Below are 20,043 nucleotides of genomic sequence, written 5' to 3'. Positions count from 1 at the left end.
CCATCTTGATTATTACTACAAAAGGTTTTTTTCCTCCTACTGATAAGAGCTCATCTTAATTAATTAGCCTCTTACAGTTTGTACGGCAACTTCCACCTTCTCTGTATGTGTGTGTGTGTGTATATATATATATATATCTTCTTACTATATCTTCCATTCTATGCATCCGATGAAGTGAGCTGTAGCTCACGAAAGCTTATGCTCTAATAAATTTGTTAGTCTCTAAGGTGCCACAAGTCCTCCTGTTCTTTTTGCGGATACAGACTAACACGGCTGCTACTCTGAAATATGTCTTTAAGGCACAGCCCTGTGTTGGGGTAGCAGAGAGCTGCACAAGCCCACAGGGAGCTCTGGGGGGAATTCTCCCTCCCTCGTACATACTAAGAACAGGGTCTTAGCCCCAACCCTTTGGTGGTGATGTGCACCTCCAGTAGCCCACGGCAGGACTCACTTCTAACAGACCCTTGCACAGGGTATGAGGAAGAGGAAGGATCCTCCTTGCATGCTTCCCACAGCCTCCTGTACCCTAGCAAAAGGGCTGTCAGAACCTGGCTTTATAAACACACACTGCTATTGGAGCGTAACTATGAACTGGTGTACAAATAAATGACTAACTACAATGCAGGTTTCCATATGCCTTTAACCAATGTGTTTATTTTAACATTTTTTACACTCCACAAGAAAGGAAGGAATTCAGTCCTTTCCATTCCTAAATCTTTGAAGTAGAAAACTCTTTACGCTGCATGAGAACAAAAGTACACCTGGCTGGAAATTTAGTTTATGACATGCAAGACTGATTAAGTGGTAAATGCTTTTTTCCTAAACACATTTACAAACTTCCTGGGGATATATGTTGTCTAATACTCTCATTTCTTGCTTCATCATTAACCAAAAAACATGCCCAGGATTGCAAAAGGAAATAAACAGAAATCATTAAGCAACAATAAGCCATAATGGATTGTTAAACTTGGATAGTCAAATGCAGCATTAAGTCTAATGTTTGATATTTTAAACATTTTATGAAAAACATCTGTCAAGATTTTATTAAGAAAGCCAGGGTCCTGAAGCCTTTTTTTTGGCAAAAAGAAAACGTGAAAATAGAGAGCAGGCAGCATTCCTATCAAGCACTGTCTGAGCAACTTAAAGTTAATATTTTCTCTAAAATTCAACACTGTAAATGACAATTGTCCAGTTATATCATGTATTTGTCTTAGGATTTCAGATCACATTTGCTCAGTTTACTTATCCGGGGATGTGAGAATCAAGCTATTGTGTTTTGTTCATCATCATTTATAATGCTGACCCAGCTGAGGCACACTGGAGAGTTAGCTGAGGCACACTGCAGTAGGAGCCCAGGGTCAGTGTTAGTGGTGGCGATAATGCACAAAGCAGATTGTGCAAGATTATGCTCGGACTACGTTCTGTTACACACATGTCAGCCCCCAGTTCTGCAATGTGTCGTGTGCTGGAGGACTGTGGGACCTGCGCAGAGCTCTGTTGACTTTAACGCGTCTCTGAAGGCACAGCAGACTACCCTCACCATATGTTGCAGGATTAGGGGCTGAATCAATAGTTCCATTGAATTTAATAGTTAATTGAATTTGCGCTACTATAATTGGAATCAGAAACAATTGCTTGACTTTCAGATCCCAGGATGAGGGTTTTTTTAAACCTTGTGAACTGAGTAAATTCTACGCAAATGACAGACAAAAACACATGGAAGCCCACCGTCTCATTTTCACATTTTACAGTGCTACAGACTCAATCCTCCTCATATCAAAGACACTGGTAAAGTTGCCCCAGGCCTGAGTAGGATTGGGCCCTCCAATATACTTATATAAGAGCTTATGGTTACAAACAAAGAAATGGTCTTCATTTCGTGCAATTCTGCACAGTTGTCACAATATCTTGCAAAATGTTGTCTCTATTTTCCTTCGTAACCTAGATGTGGGGGGGAATCAAAATTTTAACATATTAGGATTTGGCTTACGCTTTAAATAACCATCTCATTGTCATTTGAATTTTTTTTAAATCAAGTCCAGCATATATTTCCATATTGGGAGAGGAATAATTCTGTGAAACATCTGCTTCCTCTTGCTACCTACAGCAAACAGACGACCCCCATCTGATACACCCAGAAACCTATGTAAAACTGTTAGAATAAATCTTTAAAAGTACTGCAAATACAAGTGATTACTCACTTGTGAATGACTGACAAAAATCATTCAAAACAGCGACCACACACTTTCTCCATTCCTAGAAATGCTTAAATCCTTAAATCATTACCTTATACCATAAGATACCTTAAATCATTCACATACTGTATAGTAGTGGTTTTTCTGCCTTCAGTATTTGATAGGATAATATTTCAATAAGGATGACTTACTCGTGTCAACTACCCCTGCAGCGAAGAATTAAAACAAGCTCTCGAGTATTATGCAACACTGCTCTGATGCGAAGATACCTGGGTTTCTCAGAATCTTTGGAGAATTTTTTTCAAAAGAATTCAAAAACCAGTTAAAGTTTAGGTGTTACTGTAGCTGTGTTGGTCCCAGCTTATTAGAGAAAGACACGGTGGGTGAAGTAATATATCTTTTATTGGACCAGCTTCTGTTGGTAAAAGACAAGCAGGTTCAGACCTGAAGAAGAGCTCTGTGCAAACTCAAAAGCTTGTGTCTTTCACCAACGGAAGCTGGTGAAATAAAATATCACCTCATGCACCTTGTCTCACAACGTTTAGGAGCCTTTTGAAAGTGCAAACACCAGAGCTGATTAATTCTTATGCCTGTATAACTGTTGGGTTTTGTGAGGGCGAGGTCTAGCACTTGTGCACATGCAAGTGTTTGCACTTCAGATGTACATGTACAAAACTACTTGTGCCTGCACAAGCGGAGACCTAGGGTAACATATGGTACCACTAGAGTCAATGGCAAGACTCCCACTGACTTCAGTGGGGTCAGGATTTCACCTCTTGTACGTCAGTGCAATAACTGGGTCAGACCATGGTCTACCTAGTCCAGTATCCTGTCTCTGATAGTGGCCAGCACCAAATGTGTTAGAGGCAGGTGCAAGAAACCCCAAAGTAGGCAGATGTGGGATTATCTGCCTCCAGTAAATTCTCACCGTAAATGAAGATCGAATTGGCTTAAGCTCTGAACCATGAGGTTCTATATTCCTTCTGATACAACAGTTAATGCTGAAACGGAGAGTAACTCTGGATATTCTTTTTATACATATAAATGTATTGGTAATGTCCCAATCTACTACTCTATACAATAAATGAAGCCATATGTAACTGTTGGCAACAGACATTGTGAACCTGAAGAGAGAGAGAGTGTTAGCAATTTGACATAGTACTTTCATCCAGGCCGTTTTAATTCCAGGGAGCAGATACAACAATGGGCAACTGAAAAAGAGACATGGAAAACAGGAGGGAGGGACGAAGTCTTCAAAATGTTACTTTTATTGACCAACATTCTGAGTAACAAACACACAGAGAGCGAGGCACTCAAAAGTGCAATCACTCTACAGGGTATTTATCATGGGACACAAGGTACAGTGAACAACACAGGTAAATCAGATGCCATGGTCCCACAGTAAACCTCTTGACTTCACCCATTATCTCGACTTTCAGGTGATCCGCCAAACATTTAAAATAGCAATATCCATATGTTCAAGGCATGTAAAATACCTGTGTAGCCAAAGCTTTTATGTACATATATGCAGCAAGAAATTTTCTAAACTGAGAATACTGGCAAGCATATTGTACAGATTGGGAAATCTTCATGGCTATTTTGCAAGACTTTTTGCTCTCATGTTCTGCTCTTATTAACCTCTAGAGATGGTCTAGACCCAAGTTGTGGGCTGACTTCCAGACAACAACATGGCAGAACAAAAAACCCCAATGCTTATGTTATATATTAGAAATGTCAGTATTTATATTCATATCCAGAGAGCTGAAAGTGTTTGTGAACATCACTGTTACAAAGCATCTGCGTAAGATAGAAGGAACCCGCACCAAGATTCCAAACATGCAAGAACACTATGAAGTCCATTATCCCAATAAAAAGACAAGTACGCTCAGGGAAAGATCAGCTTGCAAAAAATCTCTATTTGGAGCCCTTTTCTCTTCTGAGCACAGGAAGAAACAGGGGAAACAAGCAGACAAAAAAATCCATATTCCTCAATACTTTTATCAAAATAAACTGACACAGATGGGTCAGGAACATCTCGGGCATTTGACTTTAATGATTTTGTGCCTGGTACCTCTGATTTTACTAGGCACAATACAAATAGGATTTGACATGTAGTTACCAGATGCCACAAAAACCAAATGCAAGATAACTATATCAAGAGCTGAAGACAGAGAAAAGGAAGTGTTTTGTTATTTTAATAAAAAAAAAAATTCTCCACGAAAATGTTGCGACAGAAGGGACAAGGTGAAAATTGAAAAGGGAGAAATGTTGCTTTCAGAAAACAGCATAAGTGTGGGGCTTAGAAAAAGGTCAGGTTTCAGAGGGATGATTTTCTAGGTTAGAAATACACCTCTGATGATGGGTGCTTTTCATTCTACTAGTAAAAAAATATACTTCTAGTAAACTGAATTTATGTAGAATTATGATATATGGACAGTTCATAAAGATGATGTATTAACAGTCCATAAACACTCTTACTCCATGTCATACAGAAGCTGACTGAATATCAGGGAAAAGAACATGCATCATTTATAATTAAAGATGTTAACTTTCTGTAGCCTCTGGTTTCTAACCTCCTGTGATGCAGTGGGTCTTGCACCACGGTTGTATGATGATGCTATATTTTCTACACTGAAACCTACTATGGATTCTTGTTTTCGTTCTTTTTAAAAAGACAGCTGGAAACCCAAACTTCACTACTGTATTTTTCCTAAAGCAAAAGGAAGGGTTTAAGGAGAAAATGGAGGCAAGCCAGCTTCGGAGTATAACCTGGGCCTCTATACTATGTATAATACTGAGCCTATAAAGGAAAAGTTCTAGGGAAATGGGCAGTGAGGGTGAACTATCCTGCATTATCACTGGGAAGATTTAGTTTCCTCACAAAGATGGAGCCGTGCAACAATAGAAGGCAAGTTCTTTAGGGGCAGGGACAATCTTTGTGTTTGGTGCTTGTACAGCATCTAGCACAACTGGGTCCCGATCTAGGACTAAGGCTCCTAGACGCTACACTACAAGAAGTAATTAATAATACCACCACCAATATAAAACCACTCTTATTACACAGGAGTTTCATACTCAATAATCCCAAAGTGCAGTAGGAGGTAATACGTTCAATATTAAGGGCTAGATGCTCAACCGCTGTGAGCAGCGCTGCACCCATTTACACCAGCTGAGGATTGGGTCACAAGAGGACAATGGTGGTGCAAGCAAAAGAACAGCACCCTTTGCATGCTCAGCTTTGGACATTGGAACTCCTATTAAAAGATTAAGTAGAGGACATGGGAGAACTATGCTAAATTCCTCACACACAGCCTAATTCCACAAGAAGTCACCAAGGTGGACCAAACTGGTTTGGAGTTACCTGTCTACCTGTACACTGGGAGGCAAAAACGAATCAGCAAGAAATGGCTGACACTGCTTGGCTGTGCAAGGGCTGCAGGGGCACTCCAAGTCCTCCCCCATGTTATGGCAATTCACGAATGGAGACGGTGATCTATTGCTTACAGTAGCCAGCAGAAACACCTGCATCATTACAGACAGCTTCGGTTCCTGCTTCATGCACAAATTTGAACCAGCAGGGAATGAACAGGTAAATATATTCATGTTAACATGCAAGGCAGATATCCTGCTAGATGATGCTTCAGTACCTTAGGCCCCTGTGACCTGGGAACATCACAGTTTGTTACATTCCTCATCCCCAGCGCTTTAGCTAATGTATTAAGTAAGCAGTTTTCCATAATCAGAACGAGAATAACTGTAGATCATGATCCTAGCAATGTAAACAGATTGACAACTTTCTCAGAGAATGTGATACAGTTGTCTACAGTCCTAGTCCCAGTAAAGGCAACAGCAAAATTCCAGTTGACTTCAATAGTGAATGGAGATGGCCTAGTGTCCAGAAGTCTGCTGAGACATAGTTGGAGATGTCATGAGTGACGCTGTGATATTCAGTGAGGAAGATGTGGCCTGCTACCAACAAGAAATGTGGCTTTCCTGGGTTTTAAAGTGAGCAGACATTAAAGCATATAGTGGTTGATGACTAGCAGGTGAAGATGGTGATGGATAACTCATAATTGATGCTGCAGATACAGGGCACTGATTCTTAGGTGATGCAGAAATGGTCAATGGCATTCCTAGTAAAGACACAGTTATATTTCCAATGCGGGGCAGGGGGAGGACTATCCCATCCCATCAGTATAATTTCACACAATCACATAACATTTGACAACAGAAGTAAATATTTAGGGGAGCTCCATTGCTCAGTAAGGCAGACATTTTCATTATGTATTTTAAAACAGCACCACTAAATAAGATCATTCAGCCTATAAAGCAGCATCAAAATAATGACTTCTTTTCTTTCATCTTTCATTCAGTCTTAATTACGATGTTCACAAAATATAGTAATCTACAATACACTAGTATCTACTTGTATGGTGTATTGCATTAAAACATTCTTTCCATGCATATTAATTTTCTGACAAGTCACAATTATTGAATTTTTATATTTCATAAGAATATATTGTTCTGTTCTGGAAATATGGTTTAATTCTGTGTGCTAGTTTCAATAAATATCAACCAAAATTAAACTGAAGGGAAGAGACCAATTTTTTAAATTTTATTTTTTTTGCTTGTTTTATTAAATATTTAGCATCTTTCTGGATGCTTAATAAATAAACCTCTTAAACTGGTATTTCTATAAGGAGACTACATAACTGTTAGGATAAGGATTTGAGAATTTGTCGACACTTGATTTGCAGGGTATTAAAGTGCAGTTCCTATCTGAAAACTAAGTGTTGTAACAATGGGTTCCATGTTATTATGTCTCCATGACTCCGGATAAAGCATGCTGAATTTACAAGGAGAAAAAAAAAAAAAAAGCCTTCTTTCTCCTCTAATTACCAATCCTGCAAACTCAAAATGAGCTAGTTTCAAGGTAAGTTCTTTTCTTCTCACATATCATCATTGTGGCAAAGGTTCTGCAGGCCAATTTTCAAAGAAGAACTATCCTTAAAAGAATGAATAAATGCTGGTCTGGCACTTTCACACCATGGTGATGGGAACACTAGAAACAACAATACTAACATTCCTTCAACAGACCCATTCATTCAATCTCTAGTTTCTCTGGTAAGAGTCAGCCAACAAAAGTGCCCAGTGTGCTTTTTTTGTGTGGGATGTGAACATCTGCCCATTAAGAACTCAACTGAGAGCACTGCCTTCATTTCACTGGGGCTATCCAATGGGCATCCATTGATAGCATTCAAATTGAGCCAGCCAGATTCACACTGGTGACCTAGAGGTGAAAGGCTCCTTACAGGTATCAGAGATTACTTACATTGAACATCATAACATCCTTCCGACTTCTTATTTCCTCCACAAGACCCAATGGCTTGCCTTTAGGTATTGGTATAGTTCCAAGAATTGTGGTCCCTGGACCAGTCAGAGTTTGACGAACTGCTTGAATAAAAGACCGGCTGAAGAGTTCCATTTTACCAATCTCATCTATTACGTACACTTTTTTCCCTGTGTCACTGCCAAAGTCGACCTATAGGAATGATACACAAATGGATTAAACAGCAGAAAGAAATCAAGACTGATGTAAGAGCCACTCTTCTTTGTGGGAGAAACGTCAGTTCAGGAGTAACATTTCTTTGAAACAGTGCTGGAGCATAAGGGCAGAAAAGCCAGTCATCCCAGTTCCTAAGGATGCCAGCAGCCAACCAGCCTGTTACTTAGCAAAGCAACAGGATCCCAGATGGGAAGAAAGGAAGAGCCAGCTCAGTTCCTTGACTGAGATTTGCAGTTTTAGGGCAGCAATCACCTGATTGCACAGTCATACAATTTTACATGTTATTTTTCTTAGCATGTGAGTAGCGTAGAATCTTGAAGATGTAGTACATTGTTTTTAGTTTTGTGATGTAGATCCTTTGGGGGGAAGCTGTTGGAAACAGCAGGAGAGTTGACTCTAGTTAGGGAGATTAAGTTGGAGAGCAAAGTCTTGGTGAAGAGTTGCTTCCTATGAACAAGTTATTTGTGTTTGGGCTAAGATTTTAGAAAGAGGAGAATGTCTGCTTTGTGGTTTGTGACCACCTCTGTTCAAGGACTGGTGTATAAAGAACAAGTTACAATAAGAACAGATTCAGACTCCAAGTTACTGATAGCTTCTCCCAAGGAAACTGACTTGCAAGGCCTCAACATCTGCTACCACTTGGCAAAGATGTGATAGTATTTTTGCATGCCAGCTACTGTAGTTAAGTCTGAGGGGCACTAGATTGTCAAAGCTGCATTCACATCACTGCACCCACAAAACCCTGAATTTTCATGGGTCAACAGATAAATACACTTATAATTAGGGCAGGGGTTTCCAAACTGTGGTATGCATGCCATTGGTAGTATAAGAGCTTGATTCTTCATCCATTCACTTCACAACTATTTTTTAAGATGGCACATAAACCAATCGAGTACAGAAATCTGACAGGCTACAGACTAGATGAAAGTGAGCTCACCACCCTCTTCTGAGGCTATTAACTGAAAAATCAAGTTCTATTATTTGTCTGTAAGCAGCAAATCAATGCAAGTCAAAACTTCACTGTTAATCCACGAATAAGTGCAGACACCACATATGAAGGTAACTTAAGGAGAAACCAGTCAACATATTGTCCCTTGTGAAGATAGAAAATGTTAGCTCCTACGAAAATGGATGTACTACATAACATACTTCCTAAAACCTTTCAGAGCTGAGTCCCTACTGACATCCGAGTCCCTGCAGAGTGGGGTAGTTTTATCTAAAACCCTTTCACAGATCAGTGAACTGAAAAGTCAGTACCTGCCACTAGGAAAAGTGCTAAGAAGTGGAGCTTCTACTTTGTACAGAATCCCCAGTCCCTTCAGGTGATGTTTCCAGAGCCCCAAACAGAGCCCACTTTAGCATCCACTCTCTTTCCCAGTGAAGACAGTGGGAGCTGGCTCATAGAGTCTAACACAAATATGTAAAGTAGCGTATACCAGTTTCAAGACGCTCTGTGATCAAAGCAGGCTAATCCAACAAACTGTAGTGGAGCCTTGGGACTCTGAAAAACTAACATCTGATATATTTTGCCATTTCTACAAACCGTCCACAAAAAAGGACTTTGACTATCTGGCATATGCTGCTGTCCCATAGTCCCTACAAAAATATTAATGAGATCCCTGTAGATTTACTTCAGAGTAGCAGCCATGTTAGTCTGTATTCGCAAACAGAAAAGGAGTACTTGTGGCACCTTAGAGACTAACAAATTTATTTGAGCATAAGCTTTCATGAGCTACAGCTCACTTCATCGGATGCAACCGATGAAGTGAGCTGTAGCTCACGAAAGCTTATGCTCAAATAAAATAAATTTGTTAGTCTCTAAGCTGCAACAAGTACTCTTTTTATCATAGAATTCTATAGGGACCTCAGGAGGTCATCTAGTCCAACCCCCTGCTCAAAGCAGGACCAATCACCAATTAAATCATCCCAGCCATGGATTTGTCAAGCCTGACCTTAAAAACTTCTAAGGAAGGAGATTCTACCACCTCCCTAGGTAACACATTCCAGTGTTTCACCACCCTCCTAGTGAAAAAGTTTTTCCTAATATCCAACCTAAACCTCCCCCACTGCAACTTGAGACCATTACTCCTTGTCCTGTCCTCTTCTACCACCGAGAATAGTCTAGAACCATCCTCTTTGGAACCACCTCTCAGGTAGTTGAAAGCAGCTATCAAATCCCCCCTCATTCTTCTCTTCCGCAGACTAAACAATCCCAGTTCCCTCAGCCTCTCCTCATAAGTCATGTGTTCCAGACCCCTAATCATTTTTGTTGACCTTCCCTGGACTCTCTCCAATTTTTCCACATCCTTCTTGTAGTGTGGGGCCCAAAACTGGACACAGTACTCCAGATGAGGCCTCACCAATGTCGAATAGAGGGGAACGATCACGTCCCTCGATCTGCTGGCTATACCCCTATTTATACATCCCAAAATGCCATTGGCCTTCTTGGCAACAAGGGCACACTGCTGACTCATATCCAGCTTCTCGTCCACTGTCACCCCTAGGTCCTTTTCCGCAGAACTGCTGCCTAGCCATTCGGTCCCTAGTCTGTAGTGATGCATTGGATTCTTCCGTCCTAAGTGCAGGACCCTGCACCTATCCTTGTTGAACCTCATCAGATTTCTTTTAGCCCAATCCTCCAATTTGTCTAGGTCCCTCTGTATCCTATCCCTCCCCTCCAGCGTATCTACCACTCCTCCTAGTTTAGTATCATCTGCAAATTTGCGGAGAGTGCAATCCACACCATCCTCCAGATCATTTATGAAGATATTGAACAAAACCGGCCCCAGGACCGACCCTTGGGGCACTCCACTTGATACCAGCTGCCATCTAGACATGGAGCCATTGATCACTACCTGTTGAGCCCGACAATCTAGCCAACTTTCTACCCACCTTATAGTGCAGTACACCTTATAGTATAGTTCTTTTGTAGATTTACTGGTAACCATCTGAGATTATTTGTGTTATTATATTTCTACTAGCTTACCACCTTTCTACAATACCTGTCCTCCCCTTTAGTTCTTATATTTCTACTTTGTTTCACCTACCCTTACTTTCCACTGGTCTCTTCCTATTCCAATCTGATGCTTTCCTTCCCTGTAACACTATTCCTTTCCCATTCTGTACCCCACCTATAGGCAAGATCCTGCTCCCACTGAATCAACAGGACTTTTGCTACTATTTTCAATGGGAGTAGGATGAGGCCCTATCCCAATTCTCCAACTCCTTTCTACTCTTGATTCTTTTTCACACATACACACAGCTCCATTATGCTTGCGAGCAAAGTGAATGCTACTTGATTCCTTTTAGTAAGATCTGTATTGAATTTTGATTATTAAACAATCACAGTTACATTATCCTTTATAAGTATACAAAGTGCAGCCCTTGTTTAGTGAGGTCTTTTCCCCAGACATTAAGTTTACTATAAGTGAGGTTTCATTTTTAAATTAAAAAAAGAGAAAAAAATCTAAATCTGTAAATATTATTAATGTTGTCTCTCCCCTTTGTCCTCCTACCCTCTTTACAGTCCTTCTATCCTCTTTGTTGCCATACAGCTATGTTTTTGTTCCTTCTCCAAAGTGTTAGATAAGCAAAAAACCTCAAACTCATCTTAGTTTCCTACCCACTCTGTTTCCCTGTCCTCTCCAGGTGCCTTGCAAAATTCTCTTCTCCCCTAGCCTAACCTGCTTTTAGCAATGTAGTTAAATCACCATCAAAAGGATTTCTCTGGTAATGGTCTCAGCAGCTGTTGCACTGTTTACTTGAAGATGCTGACAAAAAAATCTGTTCTAGTTTAATTTCAGGGTGAGGGGTGGGAGAGTGGCAATTCCAGTAAGGACATTATCTATTATTCACTACAAGCACAATATCGGATGTATTAACACCTACCTACCTCACATATGATTCAAACAAACTTCAGATAGCATGCGAAGGGAAGGAAAGAGGATGGAGCACAAAGGAACACACGCATTGGAGGCATTAAGCCATTTCATTGTGTTATACTTCAAACACCTGGTTGTGCAAATTTTGTCAGCAATAAATTTCAAGTGAAGAAACATTGTTCCCATTACTGTGTGAGTGGAGCCTGGAAACAGAAATTGTAAATCCAGACCTACACTACTGGATTGATGGTGAAAATTCTTTAAACCTATGTTGACAACACTTGTTCCAATGGAATGTGCCTTGAGCAGATGATACCTAGAATGGAAACTAAAATACAACAACGGAGGTCCCACACTGATGCAGCCAGAGTGCTCCAAAAGCAGCAATAGACAGATCCTCAAGTTACTATCAGCATTACTATCAGCAACTGAAGATGTAACAAGTTTGTAAGTCTCTTGAAACAAGGCTAATTAAAAAGGAAAACAGTGATAAACAAAAAAAAACAGCAACACTGTGCTTCTACGAGATATGTCCTGACAGAGGGATGGGGGACCAGAAAGAGTGGTTTTGAGGAGGCAAAGGGATCTCCTGAAAGTCTCACAGATCATAGGAGAACCACTCCCCACACCCCCTTCAGGTCCTGCAGTGAGTGCAGGACAGCCAAATCTAAAAACAAGAGTCATTATCGCTACCCAACAACTTTAACCTATCAAGCCTTCTTATAATATTCTGTTTGTTGTACTTGCTTTCCAGAAGCTTTCATAAGATACTCACATTTCTCAGCACAGGAAGCACCAAGTGCTCAAATGAAACCAGGTCTACTATGTATTGTCCAACACGATATTCACGTCTTGCAGTAGAAGAATCAGAACTGAATTTACAAAAAAAAAAGAACACCCTGTAAATAATATGAACCACAAACATATTGACAATTTGCTGTAATACCTTTCGCTATGTGAGGATAGAAGTGGTTATCTAATAAGCCAGATTTCCTTTAAAATTCAACTCTTCCCCCCTGCCCCCCCCCAAAAAACCCCACCATATACTGGATATGCTGCAGATGGCAAAATAGAAAATATACAGCTTTTCCTCCTAGTATATAGACACTATCATAGATTATTCACAGTGTCATCTAAATGTGGTATTAAACATTGTTCAGAAAGACAGATAACAGGGTGAAGAGGCCAAAGTTTTGCATGGAGTGTTAAATCCTGAGAATATGTCCAGTGAAGCAGGAGAGACTTTGAGCTCGTATGTATTTTAGACCTTCCACATGGGGATCTGAAATACCTGCCTAGTTAAAAACCCAGTTATAGGATTTATGGGACAGTTGGTAGCTTGTTGTAGACAGCTTATCTGAACTTATCTTCTTTGATTCGTGATCAGGTCTGTCCCTTAGAAAGTAATTGGAGGAAGCAAGTTATTTTCCTTCCAACCTGAAAAAAAAAATAGTGTCTGGGATCATGAAACCAGTTTGCATGTTCTATTGTTCTACAGGGACTCAGAGCCCATTCTAAAGTCAGAGGACCCAGTTCAATTGCTGTTCTGCACCAGTGGAAAGCTGGAGGACCATTCTGAGTTGGTAAGGTTTTTAGGTTAACTTGGCAGAGATGCAAATGTCTCCATAAAGTGAAGGATAACAGTGAATCAGACCCAGAGAATCAAACAGACAAAGAACGTGATCCTAAAGCCCTCGGTGTGTGGAAATCCCACTTACTTCAAGGGGCATTTAATGCATGGAGGGGCTTGCAGGACTGCCCCTAAAGCAAGAACCACCTTAATCTATAAAACAGCAGTACCCAAGTCTAGATAAAGTTCCTCGTCTCCCAGACAAAGTGACGACATCAAATCCTATTCTCCTGCCGCCTTCTCTGACTTCCTCCGTGTAAAATCCATCAATAGGGACCCCAGAGGATTTTAGGGCTTCAGTGGCTTTCTGGATCAATGTCGTCTTTCCAATCCCTAAAATAAGGAAGTGCCCATTATTAGTGCAAGCAAAGCATAAAGCCTGGTTTTAAACTTGCCCATTCTGAGGCAGCAATCACATTTGGCAGACAGATAGCTGGCTACACACATTTTATACAGACTGATGTTTTTCCTGATTCTGATTTCTCCAAATATTAAAACTTTTTATCCTGAGAGGGGAAAAAAGAACAAACAGAAGTCAGGTTTCACATTACATTTTGAAGGTTTGTAGGCCTCTGTCATACACAGCCTCCCTTTATTTCAGTGCCATTTGTTCTCTTGTTGGCAAAAAGGTCAGAGTTCATCACATCTACAGAGTAAATGGTTAAAAATAACTGTATTCCCTATGGGCCTGATTTTCACAGATGCTAAGCATCTGCAGCTCCCATTGGCCTCAGAGGAGAGGTAAGTGCACAGATCATTGCCTCTGAAAATCAGGCCCTAGAAGACAAAAGGACTTCTAATGAAAGGAATAAACTTCTAAACAAACAGAAGGGAAGATAATCCATCCCACAGTGGATCTAGAAATCCTTCTCACCACATACCCCACCAGGGAGGACAGATTGTATTTAATTTGCCTCTTCCTCTAAGTGAATGCTGGCAGTCTTCCAGAGGTTCTCTCCAATCCTACAATGGAAGTGTCCCTCCAGGCCTCATCAAAAATACACCTCTTGGCTGTCTCTTATTTTAAACTCAAATTTACCTCCATCTCATACAAAATCCGGTGTCATTATTTCATCCCTTTTATCATACCAGTCAGCTGTCTTGTCGAAGCAGTTTTATTTATGGATCAAAAGTGTCAAGTATCTGGCAGAGTAGGCCTTTAAACTCCTGGAGGCAGAGACTATGGGCCACATTTTTAAAGGTATTTAGGTGTGTAACAACACAGACAGGCATCTAGTGGGATTTGCAAAAGTTGCCCAGGCGCCTAATTTGATAGGGGTTAGACACCTAGGCCCAGATCCTCAAAGCTACTGGGGCTCCTAACTTTTGATTTAAATGATTTAATGGAAGCTAGGAGCTTCTGAGAATCTGGGCTATAGGCACTTTTGAAAATCCAAATAGGTGCCTATCTGCATCTTTAGGCGCCTAAATGCCTTAAAAAATCTGGCCCATAGTCTATCATATCTTGTACAGCACAAGCATACTAGCATAATTATTATTTGTATTACTGTAATGCATAGGAGCCCTAGCCATGACCCAGGACACCCTTGTGCTAGGCGCTGTACAAACACAGAACAAAAAGACTGCCCCATAGAACTCCCTATCTAAATAATAAAGGTAGCAGTCATTTTATCTTCAGATACCGGTCTAATCTATATCACAGTTTGCACGGGGTTAGGCTAGGTAAGGTAAGAGTTTTTTTTAAAACACAGTTATAGCAGCCACATATCATGCTGGTGAGTAACGTAAATGCCTATCTTTGACAGAACTTAGTTCAAACCAATTTGTAAAACTCTAAACATCTTTAGACTGTCCCTTTAGAGAGATTTATACTCTATGTTAAAAATGCTCCATGCTAAACATAGTTTTCTAATCTGTTATTTGTTTTAGTAATTACTTCTGCAGTTTACAGCTTTGCAACAGCTGCAATGGACATTGAAAGAATGAGAAATTAATGGGATTAATACCTGTACTTCATTATTCTCACTAATCACATGTATTATCTTTGTATAACTATTACATTAATCTATAAAAAAAGCATAATCCCTTTAAATTTTTTGGAAAACCTGAGACCAGACATTTTTAACAAAGACCATTCATTTGAGATTAGTGGCTAAATGAGATGCACGTATTCTGGTGGGTTGCACAGAAAATAAAATAGATAATGAAGAAGAATGTCCCTCACAAAGTTTCAGAGTAACAGCCGTGTTAGTCTGTATTTGCAAAAAGAAAATTGGTTAGTCTCTAAGGTGCCACAAGTACTCCTTTCCTCACAAAGTTATGCCTCATCCTCACCAACCAGCATTAGCTTTCACAGAAACCAATGGCTTTTAAGATTGTGCTTAAAAATTGTTTTCTGATTGCAGTATGATGGTTCTCGCCCTGTAATATGGCACCACCCTCTTAAATAGAGAAATCTAATGATTCTATTACTATCTAATGTTTCCCTAAACAAAAGCTCACTGTTGTAATGATTATTGTTTTGTCTCTAATGTTTACATGGCAAGGATCTGTGAATCTGTTAAGACTTCCTAAATAAACAAACAGTTTTAAAAAACTGTTTTCTAAGGGGCCAATATTTCTGGCAAATCTCCAGCTGGCTTCACTGGGATCAGCAGCAGGTCACAATGCAGAGGAAACTGTAGCACAGATGAAGCCAAAATGACAGTGAGCATTCAAATCGAAATAAAATTACTAGTATGGCAGTATCAGCTTCCTCGTCACTCGGAGGCCTTATCTACATGAGACAAGTCGCACTGGTTTAACTAAATAGATTTTAAATCTGTAACCAGGTCGTTTAATTCTTCAGTGGGTTTTTTACCCACGAAAGCTTATGCCCAAATAAATCTGCTAGTCTTTAAGGTGCCACCGGACTCCTGGTTGTCTTTGTGGATACAGACTAACATGGCAACCCCTCTGATACTTGGATTAATTCAAACACAGCTTTTATACTTTTTTGTGCTTAAGGGTTTTGTCTGGCCTTTCAGTGGAGAATTTGAGAAATCAAGGTAATTACCAAAACTTAAAGAAAAAGAAAAATATCCCTCTCTCATTTACACTGCCCCAGGTTGAGAATCCAGTAGAGAAATAGCTGCTCTTCAGGGGCAGGGTTTTTGCAACAGTGTAAATGAGGGAATTCGTTACACTGGTGCAAACGCAGTCAAACCAGTTTAAACTGCATTAAGATTGGTAAAAGAAAAGGCGGACTTGTGGCACCTTAGAGACTAACCGATTTATTAGAGCATAAGCTTTCGTGGGCTACAGCTCACTTCTTCAGGTGCACAGAATGGAACATATCTATACATACAGAGAACATGAAAAGCTTACGCTCAAATAAATTGGTTAGTCTCTAAGGTGCCACAAGTCCCCCCTTTTCTTTTTGTGGATACAGACTAACAGGGCTGCTACTCTGAAACCTGTCATGCAGATTGGTGCCACTTCATCTGGAAATGTACCTCACTGAACTGGCTGGAAAGTGCATCTACGCACAGGGGACGCAACGGAGTAACCAGGCGGGCTGCGTAACACGGGGGCAAGTTTTCCCAGGGGCTCAAGGGAGGCCGGTTCGGAGGGGACACTCGGGGCAGGCTGCAGCTCGTTCCCCTGGGCCCGCGGCGGGGCGGTGACTGCCGCTGCACCGGAGGCGGGGCGGGGCGGTGGCTGCCAACAGGGGCTGGCTCGGGGCCCCCAGCGCTGCGAGCCCCAACGCCGCCCTGCAGGAGAAGCCCCGGGGCGGGGCCGCGGGTTACCTGGGGGTCCGGTGAGGAAAACATGCTTGGCCATGGTGAGGGGCCGGGGGCCGCGCTGCAGCGATCCCGCCCCCCGCGCGCGCCAAGGGCGGCCGGAGCCTGTCGCAAGGGCCCGGGCTGCTGCTGCGGCTCCTCCTCCTCCGGCAGGCCCCGCTCCCCTCCCGGCTGCCTGCAGCGCGGCAGCCGCCGCCCCTTTTCCAGAAGCGGCCTGGCGTCTGTCGCTCAGCCGCGCTCTTGCTGCCGAGGAGCGGGTCTCTTGTAGGGGTTTCTTGAGGCTGGTTATTGACGTGGCGCCCGCCCGGCAGGGGCCTTTCCAGACTCAAAGGCGAAGTTCAGCGCTCACCTGCCCTTTCTCTCCTGGGTGGGGCCGAGGGAAAAGCGGGTGCGGAGCGGGAGCCTGGCCCTGAGGGGCACCCCCATGAGGAGTTTCCCTTGGGGCGCTGTAGGCAATGTTGGGTCATGCCTTAGAGCTAGGCTGAGAGTCTTTTAAAGGAGCCTTTGCTTGCTAGACTCTGTAAGGGACTGGGGACTGCCTGGTGTTTGTTTACCAACACCTCATGATCAATAGGCTGTTGCCAACTCTCCTGCTCGGTCCTGTTTTTTCTTAGAGGCCCAGCTGCAAGAATCCTAGAGTTACATGAGACTCTCAGCCTTTATTAAACAAGAACAAGTGAGTTTTTAGAACCCTTTTGGCTGTTGAGAAAACTGTGTGAACATGAAGTCCTTCATTTCACTGGGTGTTAGGCCCGTACTGCGATTTTCGCTTAGCTGCCTATTGCCATCTGTAGACTCAAAAAACACCTTTGCTTGTCCAAATTCCTGTAATCGGAGGTGTCTCTCCACTTTTAAATGAGAAGAGACTAGTGACCGCTTCTTGGAGCATCTAGTTCTGGAACCCACAAGAGGAAAGGCAATTCTTGATTTAGTCCTAAGTGAAGCACAGGATCTGGTCCAAAAGGTGAATATAGCTGAACTGCTTGGTAACAGTGGCCATAATACAATTAAATTTAACATCCCAGTGGTGGGGAAAACACCACAGCAGACCTACACTGTAGCATTTTATTTCAGAAAGGAGGAATACACAAAAATGAGGAAAGTTAGTTAAACAGAAATTAAAAGGTACAGTGCCTTAAGTGAAATCCCTGCAAGCTGCATGGAAACTTTTTAAAGACACCATAATAGAAGTTCAACTTAAGTGTATACCCCAAATTAAAAAAACAGAGAGAATCAAAGAAGTGCCACCGTGGGTAAACAAAGTAAAAGAAGCAGTGAGACACAAAAAGGCATCCTTTAAAAAGTGGAAGTTAAATCCTAGTGAGGAAAATAGAAAGGAGCATAAACTCTGGCAAATGAAGTGTAAAAATAATTTGAAGAACAACTAGCCAAAGACTCAAAAAGTAACGGCAAAACAATTTTTAATTACATCAGAAGCCTGCTAAACAGCCAGTCGGGCCACTGGACGATCAAGCTGCTAAAGGAGAACTGAAGGATGATAAGGCCTTTGCTGAGAAACTAAATTAATTATTTGCATCGGTCTTCATGGCTGAGGATGTGAGGGAAATTCCCAAACCCGAGTCATTCTTTTTAGGTGATGAATCTGAGGAACTGTCCAAGATTGAGTTGTCATTAGAGGAGGTTTTGGAACAAATTGATAAACTAAACAGTAATAAGTCACCAGGACCAGATGGTGTTCAGAACTCTTGGGTGAAGGAACTCAAATATGAAATTGCAGAACTACTAACTTTAGTTTGTAACCTATTATTTCAATCAGCTTATGTATCAATGACTGGAAGCTAGCTAATGTGGAGCCCTTTTTAAAAAATTGGCATCAGAGGTGATCCCGGCAATTACAGGCTGGTAAACGTGACTTCAGTACCAGGCAAACTGATTGAATCTATAGTAAAAAAAAAAGACACGTAGATGAGCATAATTTGTTGGGGAAAAGTTAACATGGTTTTTATAAAAGAGAAATCACGCCTCACCAATCTACTAGAATTCTTTGAGGAGATTAAGAAGCATGTGGACAAGGAGGATCTAGCGGATATAGCATACTTAGATTTTCAGAAAGCCTTTGGCAATGTACCTCACCAAAGGCTCTTAAGCAAAGTAAGCTGTCCTGGGATAAGAGAAGGTCCTCTCATGGATTGGTAACTGGTTAAAAAATAGGAAGCAAAGGGTAGGAATAAATGGTCATTTTTCAGAATAGAGAGAGGTAAATAGTGGTGCCTCCAGGGATCTGTACTGGGACCAGTCCTATTCAACGTATTCATAAATGATCTGGAAAAAGGGGTAAACAATGAGGTAGCAAAATTTGCAGATGATACAAAACTACTCAAGATAGTTAAGTCCCAAGCAGACTGCAAGGATCTTACAGAACTGGGTGACTGGGCAACAAAATGGCAGATGAAATTCAACATTGATAAATACTAAGTAACGCACATTGGAAAACACAATCCCAACTATATATATATATAAATGATGGGGTCTAAATTGGCTGTTACCACTCAAGAAAGAGATCTTGGAGTCATTGTGGATACTTCTCTGAAAACATCCACTCAATGCGCAGCGGCAGTCAAAAAAGCAAACAATGTTGGGAAATCATTAAGAAAGGGATAGATTAGACAGAAAATATCATATTGCCTCTATACAAATCTATGATAGGCCCACATATTGAATACTGCATGAAGATGTGGTCGCCCCATCTCAAAAAAAGTATATTGAATTGGAAAAGGTTCAATAAAGGGCAACAAAAATGAGTAGGGGTATGGAACGGCTTCCATATGAAGAGAGATTAATAAGACTGGGACTTTTCAGCTTGGAAAAGAGACAACTAAGGAGAGATATGATAGAGGACTATAAAAATCATGACTGGTGTGGAGCAAGCAAATAAGGAAATGTTATTTACTTTCTCCTAACACAAGAACTAGGGATCACCAAATGAAATTAATAGGCAGCAGATTTAAAACAAACAAAAGGAGGTATTTCTTCATACAGTGCGTAGTCAACCTGTGGAACTGTTTTC

At 41.2% G+C, this 20,043-nt stretch overlaps 1 protein-coding gene across 1 annotated transcript; it reads right to left on the bottom strand.

Annotated features, from left to right (window-relative positions):
- Positions 1-634: 634 nt before the first annotated feature.
- On the bottom strand, positions 635-17,171 carry NTPCR (nucleoside-triphosphatase, cancer-related). The gene is made up of 5 exons (XM_077813414.1): positions 17,022-17,171; positions 13,443-13,605; positions 12,418-12,514; positions 7,528-7,737; positions 635-1,941 (listed from the first exon to the last, which is right to left on the bottom strand). The coding sequence occupies exons 1-5, from the start codon at positions 17,053-17,055 to the stop codon at positions 1,873-1,875; spliced, it is 573 nt and encodes a 190-aa protein (XP_077669540.1). The 5' UTR covers positions 17,056-17,171; the 3' UTR covers positions 635-1,872.
- Positions 17,172-20,043: the final 2,872 nt, after the last annotated feature.

This window comes from Eretmochelys imbricata, chromosome 3, assembly GCF_965152235.1.
Source record: "Eretmochelys imbricata isolate rEreImb1 chromosome 3, rEreImb1.hap1, whole genome shotgun sequence".
Lineage (NCBI taxonomy): Eukaryota > Metazoa > Chordata > Testudines > Cheloniidae > Eretmochelys > Eretmochelys imbricata.
The sequence above is the reverse complement of the archived record's forward strand: the minus strand, read 5'-3'. Positions and strand labels throughout refer to the sequence as shown.